The 15,956-nt window shown below is 50.3% G+C and overlaps 1 protein-coding gene across 1 annotated transcript; it reads right to left on the bottom strand.

The window, feature by feature from the left end:
* Positions 1-1,146: 1,146 nt before the first annotated feature.
* On the bottom strand, positions 1,147-15,346 carry CAV3 (caveolin 3). The gene is made up of 2 exons (XM_049862753.1): positions 15,148-15,346; positions 1,147-1,488 (listed from the first exon to the last, which is right to left on the bottom strand). Exons 1-2 carry the CDS (start codon positions 15,265-15,267, stop codon positions 1,147-1,149), a joined length of 462 nt encoding a protein of 153 aa, XP_049718710.1. The 5' UTR covers positions 15,268-15,346.
* Between the last annotated feature and the right edge of the window lie 610 nt (positions 15,347-15,956).

Here is a 15,956-nt window from a genome sequence, read left to right as displayed (position 1 = left end):
AAAGGTTAACTAGGACTGGGGGGCTATAATCTAAAGAGGTTTCTTTAGGGAAAGGTTTATCAGAGCCTTTAACGTGCCAATATCTATTGAAAATCTCTGAGAGAAGTATGCAGCGTTTCTCCTCCCTCCAAGAAAAAATTGACCACAAACACAAAAAGCTCCTTCCCTTGCTTTTTTTGAGGAAGCAGCCCTAAAGAATTTAAGATTGCCGAGTTTTTTTTTGTTTTTGTGGGAAGGGGTGGGACATGCCATTTCTGTTGCTTTTAACTGCCATGGTGAGTCCAGGTGTGCACAAAGTGGACCTCCCACCCCCTACACGTTTCTTAGGGTTGAAGGTGTATATGGTCAAGTGGCCACGACAGGTATGCCAGGGGCTTGGCATCTGGGGGAGTCAATGGGAAGGCTCAGAGAGGCTTCAGCTCAAGCCCTGCCCTCAGAGATACCCAGTGATGCCCACCAGCCCTTGCCAGCTCAAGGGTCACTTCCCTCTGTTGGTGACCACTGGCTGGCCCGGGTCATAGCTGTCAGTGGAAAATAATCTCCCAAGGAACATGGGGGAGCAAATACCTAGCAAAAAAGAATCCCAAGAAAAACCAACGTCTATTCTGATCCTTGAATTTGGTCAGGAGAAGGGCCAACCAACTTTTCCTACTTCTGTTTCTCAAGACAGTGAACTGTATTTTCTCAGAAATACATATTTGTGAAATATATACGTTACAGGTGGCATACCAACTTTATGGATACACATAAAACAAGGAGTCCCTGAATGCAGTCAAAACCCTTTATTAGAGCCACCCTCCTAACGCCAACAGTCCCTGGGTGCTTTCCTGGGTGTGCGTGGACAGGCTGACCCCGGCTTTCTGCCGGTACAGTACCAGTGAATGCAAAGACTTGCAGTAGCTGCCCTCTTAGCAAATGATCTTCCCTTGGCCCCGGGTCACAGGGGGCATCGTAGAGGGGAAGGGGCAGAGGGAGGGACCCTTGTGCTTCTGTGTGGCTGGGCTGCCTTTTCTTCCTGGCTCCCCTAAACCGTGTGCAGTCCCTAAAGAGAAAGCATGCCCTAGCAGAGCAGTACCGTGGAGCAGTCCCGTGGGGCCAGGTAGCCTGCCTCCCCCTGCCCCGCCACCCCCATCACCCCACCTGGCTTCAGACTTCCTTCCGCAGCAACACCTTGATGCTGCTGCAGACCTGGCCCAGGGCGGCGAAGAGCGGGTTGCAGAAGGTGCGGATGCAGAGGGAGTAGATGTGGCTGATGCACTGGATCTCGATCAGGTAGCTCTTGATGCAGGGCACCACCGCCCAGATGTGGCAGAAGGAGATGCAGGCGAACAGAAAGCCCCAGAGCAGGGCGAGCGGCACGCCCAGCAGCGTGGACAGCAGGCGGTAGCACCAGTACTTGGAGACGGTGAAGGTGGTGTAGCTCACCTTCCACACGCTGTCGAAGCTGTAGGTGCCCACAGGCTCGGCGATCACGTCTTCAAAATCCACCTACAGGGGCGGGAAGGGGTATTGTCAGTGCCGCCATTTTCCCTACTTTTAGAGCCGCTTGGAAACCCTGGTGGTATAGTGGTTGAGAGCTATGGCAGCTAACTAAAAGGTGGGCAGTTCGAATCCACCAGGCGCTCCTTGAAAACTCTATGGGGCGGTTCTTCTCTGTCCTATAGGGTCGCTATGAGTCGGAATTGACTCGATGGCAGTGGGTTTGGCCTTGAACTTTTGCTTGGTGTGTCAGCATCCCTTGGAGGGGAGGCTTGTTAGACATAGATGGCCAAACCCCACCCCTAGAAATTCTTTCTCAGCAGAGCTGGGATGCGGCCTGAGAGTCTGCACTTCGGACGACTCCCAGGTGCTGCTGGTGCTGCTGGTTCAGGGACCACACTGACTAGCTCTGCACTGGAGCAGAGAGGGACCACAAAGAGCCCGTCCAACCCTTCATTTGATGGATAAATGCCCTGAGAAGTTAGTTAGAGGCAGAGTTAGAATCACAGCTGGCAAATTCTATCGTTTTAGGATTCTAAGGGAGTTGAACAGACAAATACAGCCCACGAGATTTATTGGGTGCTTTTTTATGAATAAAAAAAAAAATTTTATTTTATTTTATTTTTTGTGAATAAAGATGGAGACCCTGGGAGGTGCAGATGGTTAAGCATTCTGCTACTAACTGAAAGGTTGGAGATTCGAACCCACCCAGAGGCCTCTCGGAAGATAGGTCTGGGGATGTGCTTCTGTGAAGGTTTAAAAAAAAAAAACCCAAACCCGTTGCTGTCCAGTCGATTCCGACTCATAGTGACCCTATAGGACAGAGTAGAATGACCCCATAGGGTTTCCAAGGATCAGCTAGTGGATTCGAACTGCCGACCTTTTTGGTAACAGCCGAGAGCTCTTAACCACTGTGCCATCAGGGCTCCTGTGTGAAGATGACAGCTAAGAAAACCCTATGGAGCAGTTCTACTTTGTAACACATGGGGTCGCCATGAATCAGAATAAACTCGACAGCATGGCTTGGTTTTCCCAGAGAATAAGCTGGTCACAGCTTGAAACATTCTGGTTTACTAATGACATCACCCTTAATCCCATTCCTCACACATGGGTTTTTTCTAGCTTTGTTTAATCTCAGTCCCTATAAAGAAAAGTGCTTTTTCCCTAACTCTTTGCTGATCTATGTTTCTTTCTAGCATTTTCCCTATTGTACCCCCCCCACTAGTACAATAATCCATTCTCCCCCCCACCCTTTTCTGAATAAAGCCTCTCCCTACCTGAATCTGCGTGTGTTTTGATTTGACAACACGATGGTGAACTGGCAAGGTTCCTGCCCTGGCAGAGTGTACGGTGTATGGCAGGCAGCCACATTAACTATACTATAGGGATAAGCGCTCACTAAGGGAAGAGCAGGGGCTGCGTGCACCCACCCCCAGCCTGGCAGTTTTCCTGGAAAAGGAGACTTCTGGCTAAGCTGACACTTGATGTAGCCAGATGGACACATCTGGTTAGGGCTGTGGCCTGGCAAAGAGTGTTTAGGGCACAAGAAGCAGTCACTGCCAGGACTAGTGGGGTAGACACTGTGTGCCCTCAGTGAGATGCAGATGATTCCAGAAGGCCAAGTGCAAGCCAAGAATGGCCGGAGTGAGGCTGGGCAGGAGAGACAGAACAGAGCTTGGGGCACTGGGCAGCCTGGGAAGGTTTCTGTGCAGGGATGACTTGGTAGGGCCTGGGTGTCCAGCAGCCTATTCTGGGGGTGCAATTGGGAGGTGGCAGGGGCAGGAGTGAGGATGGATGTGGCCGACCAGTGGGAGCCATTGCAGTGCTCAGATAGGAGATGACGTGACCTAGTTTAGGGTGCTGGCCGTGAGTCAGAGAGGTGCTTTAGGATCTGGGATGTGGCAGACTGACAGCCACACCATCCCTGGGACGAACCTGTCTGGCTAGTAAAGGTACCTCATCTCTGACTGTGGCCGAGCTGGCCTGAAGGAACTGCATCTGTTTTCCTTGCTCTAGTAATGCAGCCACTTCAGGCTTTCCTCCCTCCCCTGCCCACCGCACTCCTCCCTTGATGCTGGAAGGAACATTGGCACTCAGTGACCCTGGTCACCCATTACACTGATGACGTGACTGAGGTTCCATTTGGGAAGTGGGGGGGGGGGGTGGGAAACAGTGGAACAAAAAAAAACTGTTCTCAGCCAAGTCACTTAACTAACTTTCCCTGAGTCCCTGCTGTGCCTTAGGCACGATCTAGGGGCTTTCTCACATGTGACGTTTAGTGTCACTAAGCCCTAGCTGCCTTGTGTGTAAGATGGTGCGTGGAGGGGTAGTGTGAGGAGGAACAAATGCTGTAAAAGCCACCCGAGGATTGACAAGCCCCGTGGGAACCTGAGGACTTAACTACCTACCTGCCAATGGTTACTACCAGGTAGGTCCTGGTGCGGGGGGAATTAAGCGCTGTCTGCTGCCAAGTCAGCTTTTCTGCTTTAAACCGTTGTGTGATATTTCTTTCTGCAGTGCTCCTGGGCTGTTTTAATACAAGTGGGTTGAATGAACACACAGTTGATGGCTCAGGAACGCGGGGCTAATAGGTGGGAGGGACCAGTGGGTCAGAACTGAAACTTCAATCTTCCAAACTTCAATCTTTGGGGGTCGGTCCCTTTCCCACTTCTGTTAGAGAAGGGGATCCTCTCCTCTAAGTTTATCCCTTGCCGTCGAGTCGATTCCAACTCATAGCAACCGTATAGTTTTGATTAAAAGTACTTTTCATTATGAAATAGCATAGCCACATTACAGAAAATTCAGAGAAGTGCATAAAGCAAGCAAAACTGTTCCCAATTTGTATTTCTCTAGTACTAAAAATATTATCGTTAGCTGCTGTTGGGTCACCCCTGACTCATGGCAAGCCCATGTACAACAAACAACATGCTGCCTGGCCCTGGCCAGCCCCGTGATTGGTTGTGGGTCAGACTGTTGTGGTCCGTAGGGTTTTCACTGGCTGATTTTTTAAAGTAGATTGCCAGTCCTTTCTTCCTAGTCCGTCTTAGTCTGGAAGCTCTGCTGAAGCTTGTTCAGCATCGTAGCAACTATCTAGCATCCGTTGACAGATTGGTGGTGGCCGAGGATAAGGGGCATTGCCAGGAATTGAACCTGGGCCTTCCTATGGAAGGTGAGAATTCTACCCCTGAACCACCACTGCCCCCCAAAATATTGGTACTTCTGTGCATTACTTCCTAGTATCATGGTTTTTTTGGGAAAGAGTGAATATACCCATGTTGTATGTACAATGTTGCATCCCCTTGTCTCACTTAACTTGGACTCTGAGCTCCCGCGCACTGCCTTGGATCCCTGCATCCCCTGTGCTTGGTGGCTGGGGCAGCTGAGGAGGAAACCGTACCCAAGGGGCAAAGTCAACAGGGTGAGATTCCAGGCTACAGGCCATATGGAGAAGCTGCTCTGGGGAGTCAGGAGGGCCCAGCTTTCTATTCTGGGGGTCTCAGCAGAGATCACTTAACCTCTGAAACATGGCCCTGTGTGGGAGGAGAGGGTTGGAGGGAAGCATATGGGCCTCACTTCTCCCTAGAGAGCTTCCAGGAGGTAGTGGCTGGCTAGGAGTTTGTGGGACTGTGGAGTTTAGAGGCAGGGATGGAAAAGTGGTGTGCTGGACATTTGGAAAAGAAGGCCCAGGTTGGTTGGGGGACATCTCATGGCTTTGGAGAGCAAATGGAAAGGGCTGGCATCTTCTATGTCTGACTTACATCAGGCAAAACTCCAGAGAAGCTTTTTCTTCTTGGGGCAGCTTTCCAGGCTGAGAAGCTGGGGAGTATAGGCCCAGGGGACCATTCTAACCTTGACTTTGATATACCTTCACGGTTATCTAGTTTCATTCACCTCCCCCAGAGCCTGGGTCCTGCCTGATTGCAGCCTGCTCCCACCCCCATCATGGCCCATGCCCAGGCCTATGCCAGCAGCTGCCTCTTAACAGAGGGTGGGTTCCTAGGGACCTGCTGAGGCCTCAGGACTTTATCAGCAGAGGGAAGTGTTTAGGCGCAGGCTTGCTTCCCTGCCTTTGTCCCAGCAGACCCGAGTCCTCCTTCCTTCCCGCCCCTCTGACTGCTGGCCTACTCAGCACCTGGTGGTCCCTCCTGCCTTTCCCGTGACTGTTACTTAGAACAGTGCCCCCTACTAACAGATAGCCCAGTCCTGCCCCCTCACCTTACAGGTGAGCAAATGGGCCCAGATAGGGGAGGTCCCTGGTGTAGGCTCTCACAGGGGGTTGATGGTCAAGCCCAGACTGAATCAAGGTGTCCCGACTCTAAACCCGTGTCCTTATATTGCCCTACCTGGGGTTGGACTCTGAGGTAGATGTTGGCAGCCCTGTGACTGTTGGGGGGAGTGGCTGCCCCCTCCCAGGCCTGGCTCTATTCATCCAGAGACACCTGCCCCAGTGCAATGTCCATGACTCCTTCTTCCCAGCCACCCTCCCACTCCAACCTGCCAGCAATTTTCCAGCCCCTCTGCAGCCCAGCCAGCTTTGCTCCTTTGTCCCAGCATATTCCTCCATCAACATATTTTATTATTTGTGTCTGGCCTCTAGAAGGCAGCACAGTGGAAAGGGCCCTGGCTATAAAGTCCCATGACTTAGGTTCAAGTTCCAGCTCTGCTACTTATGGGCTGTGTGGCCTTAAGCAAGTTACATAACCTCTCTGTGCCTCATTTCCCTAGTATTTATCTCGTAAAGGTTATCGGAGGATGAAATGAGTTAAAACATTTGAAGTACTTCGAACATTTCCTACACAGAGTTCCTGACTGATAACTTAGCTGTTGGTGGTGGTGGTTGTTATGTATATAGTGCTTTATTCAAATAGGAAGCTACAATGCCAACCGTGGCTTTGCATGTCAGTGCGGTTGCTGACCAGATGAGTGACTTTGGCAGGTCGTGAATCTCTTGGAGCGTCATTTTCTCATCTGTAAAATGGGGTTAATAATACCAACCTTGCTATTTCTTACAACCTTGTTGTGAGGAATAGAGGTAATTTTTTCTTCTGTTCATCCACCCATCTACCCACCCACCCATCCATATATCTATTTGTCTATCCACCCACTTATCTCTCAGTCCATCTAAAAAAACAAACAAGCAACAAACAAACCAGGTGCTGTCAAGGTAAAGTTGACTCTGATTCATGGCAATCCCATGTGTATCAGAGTAGAACTGCTCCACAGGGTTTCAAGGGCTATGACATTTCAGAAGTAGATTGCCAGGCCTTTCTTTCAAGGCATCTCTGGTTGAATTCGAACTGCCAACCTTTCAGTTAGTAGCTGAGTGCTTAATCGTTTGTACCACCCAGAGACTTTAATCCATCTTACCACCCAATTATCTATCCATCTATCCACCTGCCCACCCATCCGCTCACCCATCTAAGTCTCCCTCCCTCCTTCCCTCCATCCATCCATCCATCATCCATCCACCCATCCAAACAAATATTTACTGAACACCCTCTTTGTGCTAGGCACTATTTTCACTATCTCTTGGGCAATGTTTAGCATGATACCTGGTGCTTCATAGATACTCAGTGATGGTTTTTTGCTCAAATGCTTTGAAGCGCCTATGAAAAGCTATCTCAGAAATTCTGTGGACACCCAGATCACAAGTATATTAATTCTCCAGCTCAAGTAGTCATAACTGTGTGTGTGTGTGGTGTGTGTGGGGGGGAAGGGTGTCTTGGTCTGAGCCAGTAAGATGGACGGAGTTCCTTCTCTCATTTTCTACTTGGGTAACAATCCCACCCCCCAAGGATCTCTCTGTCGTGCGTTTTAATCATCATTGTTTCGAAGAAGCCTCTGGTGTTGCCTTTGAGTAATTTGCCGTGAATTGTCCTTGGGGCACTGAGTGTGGGTGACTGCTGCGTTTTCTGCGGGTCAGCTCTCCCCGAGCTATCAAAGGACTGGTCTGGGCTGGGAGGAGGCAGCTGTTCCCCTAACTTGGATTTGAGAGTGGAGAGGGCTTTGGTGATAGCGCGCTAGTAGGAAGAGATATTTATAAGATCCGGTGCAGGCAGCCCTGGGCGGGCGTGCCAGTTTATCAGAAGCGCTCAGTGACTTCACTTCTCAGTTTCCAGAAGTGGCGGGCAGACGGCTTTTTCTTGGAGGGTGGTGGGGGCGCTGAATCCACTGCGCCAGCCTCTGGAAGGAGGGGCCTGGGGCGGGAGGGGGAGAATGCCTGCTGCTGGTTCAGTGGCTGCCGCTTCTCTGATTTATTTATTTTTGGAACAGCAAGAGAGCCAGTGGATTAATCGGAACCAGCCGGTGCACGAGCCCCGCCCAGGCGCAGGCCAGCAGGGCCAGGCTATTGCCCCAGGGTGCGTGGGAGGTGAGCCGCCACCCCTGTCAAAAATACTGCCCTCAGATTCCTGCGTGACTCAGTCCCGTGGGCGGAGGTGTCCAGAGGCCCGGGCAGATTCAGACAGGGTATCTGTGGGCGGGTGAGGTAGCTCTGGGCAGGGGAGAGAGCTGCTCTGTGATTTTGGCCATGGTGCTTTCCCTCTCTGGGCCTCTGGTTTTTTGCTTTTTTCCCAGCTGTACACGGAGTGCATTGGGCCAAGGTCCCTAGTGAAATGGAATTAGCTTTGGAGTCAAAAAACCCGAGTGAATGGCTTTGCTTTGCTTGGTGTGTCCTAGCCTGCTACCTTGTTACCACAAACCAGTGCAGACCCCAGGTAAGTTCTGAAATTGGGAGGCAGTGGTTAGGAATGCCCACTGAAATTTGGCACAGGGATTTTGAATCTAATAATAATAAATTGAAGCTTATATTGCACGTGACTTTTTATTTCACTTTTCTAGCCATTTTTATTGTTTGTAAAAGTATTGGCATACAAGAAATTGGAATAATAATAAAACTGGTCCTTTACCAGCCTCTGCCTTCAAGAGACTCGGTGCAGGTGGGAGTGGGGAGCAGTAGAAACAGCCCCAGGTTGGGTTCTAGGCTTGGTTGTGTACCACCTTTCTGTGGGCTGTTAGCTAGTCCCCAGAGGACCCCATGAGTCATGCTTCTCAGTGTTGTGTCCGTGTACGGTCTCATCCGTTGACTTGCTTTATCCACCAGAATGTGGCAGAAGTGTCGCTGGGCCATTCCAGAAGGATGCCTTAAGAATGCCTGGCAGCCTCTGCAGCTGGGTTTTGGAAGCCCTGGGCCACCATGTTAGATGTCCATCTAGCCCATATGGAGACCAGTGGAGGGTCCACGTGAAGGAGAGGTCCTGAAACCATGTAGAGAGAGAGGTCCTACTGGTTCAATGCCCCAGCTAAGCCAGCCTTCCAGCCATCCCCCTGGGTGCCAGCCCTGTGAGTGAGCCACCGAGGATGGTCCAGCTCAGTGGAGCCCCCATATGATTGCAGCCTCGGCTGGCATCTGACTATGGCTACGTGAGAACTGCCCTGCTGAGCCCACTCAACCCACAGAATTGGGAGCAATCATAAAATGATTATTGCTGGGTGATTTGTTACACAGAATTAGATAACTGAAATACTGTGTCATTAGGAAAACAAGTGATAAGTCTGGACCCCGGTTTCTCCTCTATAGGATGAGGGGGAGTAGTTTGCTGACACCCAGTCTTGAAAGTATAAAACAGTTGTCCAGGGTGCTCACCAGCCCTGCTGAATAAGAATTTCTGGTGGTGGGACCCAGGAATCTGCATTTTAACAAGCTCCCCAAGAAAGAGGACCACATTTTGAGAACACTAGACTAGTTGATATCCAGAAGTCCCTGTAACACTGAAAAGTCATCAATACTTCAGTGTAAATTAGTCCAAAGTGTCCTTTCTTAGGGGTAATTGATAGAAAAGGCAAGACATTTCCAAAGGAAATGGTGGATTGGATAACTCTCCATAATTTAACCTCAACCTGCCCTTCCTGCCTTCTCTCCCACAAATTCTTTTTCAGATGATCGGCCCTAGTTCAATAGAACAGCTCATTGTTCTGCAGACAGAGTAGCAAAGAGGTTTCATTTGTTGTGCCAACTCTGACTGGTTGGTGGTGTGTGGCTTCCTGGAACAGTGCTGTGATCGGTTAGTAATGTCTGCTGTGAACACAGGAATGGGATGTCACAACATGCTCCCTCACATTTGCCAACTCTGCCCAACATTCCTCCTGATGTTGTGAAAAGCCTTCACACCTTTGCTAATTTTGTTTCCTCTCATTGGAAAGCTTTTTCCCCTTCCCACGTTTTAAACGCTTTCCATTTTTTACACACCTTGGAGACTTCTCCCCCCTGAAGCCAGCGCCTGATTTCCCCAGGTGAAAGGAGTTTTCTTCTCTCCTAACCTCCCTTGACACTTCATCTAGCCCTAAATTATGGCGTTAAGCACCTTCTCTCATATTATCATCACTTTAGCGTTATCTTCTCTGTGGGATTGAATTCTTTTCAAGAGGAGGTAATGGTTCAGTTTCCTCTTTGTGCAGTAGGGTGTCCCAGAGGGGCCCAAGCTGGGAGCAGAGCTTGCAGAACTGGGGAGCTACTGGTTCTTCTGGCATTTATTAGTCTGAGCTGATAGGCAAAAGGGTGTTTGTGTTGTTGAAGGAGGAGGGAGTTTTGTGAAAGGTGTGGGTTGGAGGTGGGGTGGGACCTAGCATGGTGGGGGGCTGGGATTGTGTCATCCCCCTGTCCTGTTTGAAGGGCTGCCTTTGCATTCCTGAGGAGAGGAGCTTGAGGCCAGAAGCTGAAGGATGTGGGTGAGCCTCTGAGCTTTAGCACCCAGGTGACTAAGTGTGAGTAAGGGAGAGAGATGAAGCTACTGATGAAGTAGCTCTGAGGCCTCTCAGAAATTACTCGGGGTGACTTTGGGGTGGGGCTGGGGTACCATAGGCATATCTGGGGGAGGAGGTTAGAGCCTTTTCAACATGAGCCTGAAGGGAAAAGTGACCTCAGGTATACCCACTGGCAAGTCAAAGAGCCCTGGGGACCTGTAGTGTACATTCTCACCCCCCGGCATGGAGGCATACATGACATGCATCTATCTTGTTCTTCACCCTCTCCTCTGAGAGCACAGTGCCTGGCGCATAGTAGCAATTCGTGGAATCAATGTTTGTGATGATGGTGGGGTGGTGACGGTAAGGAGGGATGGGGGCAGGGCTCTCTTCCCATGTCCCCAGCTCTAACCCCATTGAGCTTTGGCTCTGCCCTGGCTCTAGCCCCACACCCTGTACAGGGCTTGCCTTCTACCTTTTGGCACTCATTTTCCAGCCTGGCTCAAGGGCAGAGCCAGGCCTTGCTTGGGACAGTTTTGACAGAGGAAAACCAAAAGCAAGTTCCTCCCCTGGCTGGGCATCAAAGCCACGGACATGATGGGTCTCTCTCCTCTCTTCATCCTTGACTTTTCTATGTGAAACTGCAGCGGCTGGTGGCTGCTGGTGGAGGACTGGGCCTCCCTCTTTCCACCCAGCCTCTGTCTGCACCAGGGACTCAGGCCCAGAGAGGGAAACGGATTTGCCCAGAATTACACAGCAAGCTCGTGTCAAGGCCAGGACCAGAACTTGGGTCTTGGTAGCCTGATCCAACATCCAGCATTCTTTCTGTGTCACTCGCTCCCAGCCCACATGGAGCCTATCACCACACGTGAAGCCACCCCTGATGGGTGCCACCGAGGCCTTCCAGCCTTCACCTCCACCCGTCTTCATTTCTCTTTCTTCCCATCTCTTTGTCTCACTCCCTCTGTCCCTCAATTTTCCTTCCTCCTCTCTTTATCTTCGCTTTTCCCCAGTTGATAAAAGAAACCAGGTGATCAGCAGGTTGGACAGGTGAAGACAGAACGCCCTTCCCCCTCTAGCCACACCCTCTTTCTTCCTTTTCCTTATTCTCTAACTTACTGTAAAACTGAAGTCTGCTTGAACTTATTTGTGATCTTTATTCAACTTTATTTTATGCTCCCTATGAGTTGGAATCGACTCGAAGGCACTGGGTATTCTAAATATCAGAGCCCTGGGGGCACAGTGGTTAAGAGCTACAGCTGCTAACCAAAAAGTCAGCTGTTGGACTCCACCAGCTTCCGGAGAAACCCCGTGGGGCAGTTCTACGCTGTCCTGTAGGGTTGCTATGAGTCAGAATTGACTTGGCGGCAACGGGTTTGGTTTATTCTAAATATCTAAACGTTTTCATTTCTCACTCATTAAAAATAAAAGAAAAAGCCAAATAACTCCTCAACCCAAAGGGGGAGCCATTGTTTAGGAAGCACTGAGTAGCTATTGGAACCCCTGGTGGAGTAGTGGTTAAGTGCTACGGCTGCTAACCAAAGGGACGGCAGTTCGAATCCGCCAACCACTCCTTGGAAACTCTATGGGGCACTTCTACTCTGTCCTATGGGGTCTCTATGAGTCAGAATCGACTAGACGGCACTGGGTTTGGTTTTGTTTTTGAGTAGCTGTTGTGATGGAAAATTTGGCAATGAATACTGGTGATGGTTGCACACAGACCAGACCAGAGCATGTCCCATAAATACCAAATCACAACCTCTTTTCATCAAAATTATTTGCTTTTTGCTTTCGCCTCTGAGTAATGTTTTCCTGAGGCAAGGGGCCCCCAGCGTAGGATAGCTCTCAGCCCCAAGGGGAGGCTGCAAAAGGTGGCTTGTCTCTGCTGCCTGATCCCACCCCTCCCTCCAGATTAGAATTTCACTCCGGGCTCAGCAGGACCCAAGAGCCCCCTCTACACTGGCACCTGCTGTGGGTCTCCCTGGATACCATGTTCACCCACGGGGTCCTCTTCTCCACCCCCTAGCAACCCCCCCAGGGGCCATCCAGGGGATGTTGTCATTGTCAGCTGCTATGGAGTTGGTCCCTGACTCATGACGACCCTATGCACAGTGGACCCTTGTGACCAGTACAGCTTCCGTTGGCTGATTTTTGGAAGTAGATCACCAGGCCTTTCTTTCTAGTCCTTCTTAGTCTGGGTGCTCCACTGAAACCTGTTCAACATCATAGCAACACGAAAACCTCCAATAACAGGTAGGTAGTGGCTGTACATAAGGAGTGCTGGCTAGGACTCAACCCCAAGTCTCCTGCATGGAAGGCGAGAATCCTACCCGTGAGCCACCACTGCCCCACCCAGGGAACAACCTGGGTGTAAACGCTGGCCCATGGCTGAGTTCTCATGTCCTCCGGACTGTGAGCTCCCGGACGTTTCTATGGAGCTCGCCTTTGCCATACTCTTGCCATGTGCCAGAAACTGTGAGGCACTTTCAAACCCCTCAGCTCCTTTACCCCTCACATTCCATTTCTATTGCACAGTGCTGCTCTGAGATTCATTTACCCCCTGGAGGTGAATTATATTATTCTCTTTTCACAGGGGGAAACTGAAGCTCAGAGAACTTAGGTGACCCGCCCCATGCCATTATTTTTTCTGTAGGAGATCCTAGATTTGAAATCAAGTCTGTTAAAGTCAAGGCCAGTCCTATTCCATTGACACCACACTACAGAAACCATGACTAATAATACTTCACATTTATATACGAAGTGCTTTTCAGTTTGCAAAATTTGTTCCCTAAGTTTCCTGTGACAGAACTTTTCACACCGTGCTGTAATTACCCTGTCTCCATCGCTAATGATAGATACAAAGACATATAATACAGTATGTGCTATTGTGGTGGCACAAGCTGTTTGGTCTTGTCTACTAACTGAAAGGTAGCAGTTCAAACCCATCCAGAGATGCAGTGAAAGAAAGGCCTGGCGATCTGCTTCCTTAAAGATTACAGCCAAGAAAACCCTATGGAGCAGTTCTACTCTGTAACACAGGAGGTCACCACGATTCAGAATCAACTGGATGGTAATGGGTTTGTGTTTTTTTGTGTGTGTGCTGTTGTGGAGGAATGCCCTGAGTGAATGAGGCGGAGGGGAGAGAGCATCTGATTGGTGAAGTTGGGGAAGGCTTCCAGGAAGAGGTGACATGACATTCAAGTTGGGCCTTGAAGGCGGGCATTCCTGGCAAAGGCATGGTAGTGTGTCTTGGTTGGCATGGCTGGTCCTGGAGCAAACAAGGCAGAAGAAGCAGGTTGGGGCCAGAATGTGCTGGGCCTTGAAATCCACGTGGAGAGTTTAGGCTCTATCCACATGGGAGGTGCCCCGCTGAGAAGGGCAGTCCAGGGGCTTGCTTCAGAACAAGCCCTAGAGCCACTGTCTAACATGGTGACTGTCAGCTTTGAGCTCTTGAAATGCAGCTAGTATGATGAGGAATTTTAGATTTCATTTAATTTTAATTAATTGGAACTAAATCCTGGTACTCGATTCTGTTATTGGAAAACTTTTGAGTATGTCTGGAACAATGAATCTATTTTCAACTGTGAATTATGAAATCCAAATTCAGAACAAGTACTTCAAATTGAGACGTACCCTAAGTGTAAAAATAATACACACTGAATTTTAAAGATGAAGAAAGAATGTACAATAGTTCATTGAGAATTGATTACATGTTGAAATGGTACTATTCTGGATATATTGGGTTAAATTAAAAAAATCACTAAAATTAATTCCACCTGTTCTCCCCCCACCATTTTTTTTTTTAACGTAGCTACTAACCAAAAAAAACCCAGCTGTTGTCCAGTCAGTTCTGACTCATAGTGACCCCATGTATGCAGAGCAGAGCCTCCCCATGGGGTTTTCAATGGCTGTAATCTTTCAGAAGCAGACCACCAAGCCTGTCTTCCAAGGAGCCTCTGGGTGGGTTCCGCCCACCACTCTTTTGGTGAGCAGTCAAGTGCTTAACCATTTCTACCACCCTGGGACCTCAATGTGGCTACTAGAAAATTGAAAATTAGTAGGTGGTTGCCTTCTATTTCTATTGGAAACAGTGCTAGTGTGAGATTATGACCCATTCAGTTGAAACTGGAAACCCCAGTCACCCACACTTTGAAAGCCTCCTCCAGTGGCTCTGAGGTTGGTGATCGGGGACCCTGCTCTGAGGAATTCGACTCTTAAAAGATTCTTCTGGCTATGGTGAAGAGGCTGGGTGGGAGTGCATGGGCCTGGGGGCAGCTAGGCCGCTGGAGTCATCCAGGTGAGGCCAGAGGCCTGGTTTCAGGCAGTGGCCATGGGGGGCCTCCTTTTAGGTCAGACATTCCTTTTCAGGGATGGCACCCTCTGAGGACGCCTCTGCCCTGCTCCTGGCTGGCCGACCAGGGAGGCCCCCTTGGCTTGGCAGCCAGACATACAAGTGCTGGGCAGAGCTCTGGGAGAGTGAGTGTCACTTTGCGGGACTGCCAACTTTTCTAGAAGCCATCCTCTGGAGATTAACCCCTCGCCCACTGTGGAGACCGCAGAAATTTCCCCTGGCACAGAAAATAGCCCAACTTGGCCCCTTTTCTTGTTCCTTCCAGGACGAGGGCCAGGAGCGAATGGGAGAGTTACAGAGAGTGGGAGGCACTTTCCCCATAACCTGCCTCTCCTGCCCTGATCAACCTGGGCTGTGTATGTATGTGCCAGGAATTTTTTGCTCCTGTTTGTGCTAAAGGCTCTTTGGGGGCTGCACATGCCTTTTGGGGGGGGGTGAGAAGGACAAAACAGAGTCACAGACCTCTTTTCAGGAAAGTTAATTGTGCCTGGAGCAGAAACCATCCCGTTCTCCAAAGGTGACACCTTCAGGGCCAGGCAGGGCAGGCCCCGCCAAGGGCAGCGGCCCGAGCCTACCTTGACTATGTCCTCGTTAATGTTCTTGGGGTCTCGGTTCACCAAGTCGATCTCTTTGCAGTGAATGTCCTTGACGATCTGGGCTTCGAGGTCGAGGTCCGTGTGCTCTTCAGCCATCATAGCGGAGGTGGGTGGATCCGCCGGAGGAGATCCGCGCCGCGGGGCTGGCGGGGCAGAAAACGCTGGGGCAGAGAGACCAGCTCAGTGTCCCCAGACTTGTGCCCCTGCCGGCTAAATAGGCCCCACCCAGCATGCCGGCTGACAGCTGTCCCACATAACTTCGGCCTGCCTCTTGTTAAAGCCTCCCGTGGCAGGCCTCCAAGCTAAAATTAAGACTGGAGTTCTGCAGGAAGGCCGAACACTTCTTAAAGAAGGTTGCTGCCAGGCACAGAGCCACCACAGAGGGAGCAGAGACCTGGCATTCCCGAAGTGGCACCGGGGTGGGCATGGGTTTTGGGGGGGGGGCCTGGAATGTACTCCACACTGTCAGCGTAAGGGCTCCTGGGAGAAAAGGCTGGGGGGCAGGGTGGAGAGGGAGGCAGCAAGCTTGGTCCCCAGCTCTGCCTCTTGCTGGCTGTGTGACCTTGGGTGCACTTCACCTCTCTGGGACACAATGTGCCCATCTGTAAAATTGGGCACGATAATAGCAATCGAATGCCTTTGCATAGTCAATAAAACACAGGTAAACATCCTTCTGGTATTCTCTTCTTTCAGCCAGGATCCATCTGACATCAGCAATGATATCCCTAGTTCCATGTCCTTTTCTGAAACCAGCTTGAATTTCTGGCAGTTCCCTGTCGATATTCGAC

The sequence above is a fragment of the Elephas maximus genome, chromosome 20 (genome assembly GCF_024166365.1).
Source record: "Elephas maximus indicus isolate mEleMax1 chromosome 20, mEleMax1 primary haplotype, whole genome shotgun sequence".
NCBI classification, from domain to species: domain Eukaryota; kingdom Metazoa; phylum Chordata; class Mammalia; order Proboscidea; family Elephantidae; genus Elephas; species Elephas maximus.
This window is presented reverse-complemented; position numbering and strand designations above follow the sequence as displayed.

Coding starts and splice junctions, on each gene's coding strand:
- CAV3 (XM_049862753.1), bottom strand. CDS start 15,267: ATGATGGCTGAAGAGCACACGGACCTCGACCTCGAAGCCCAGATCGTC. Junction 1,489..15,147: donor TTAACGAGGACATAGTCAAG/GTAGGCTCGGGC, acceptor CCGCCCCTGTAG/GTGGATTTTGAAGACGTGAT.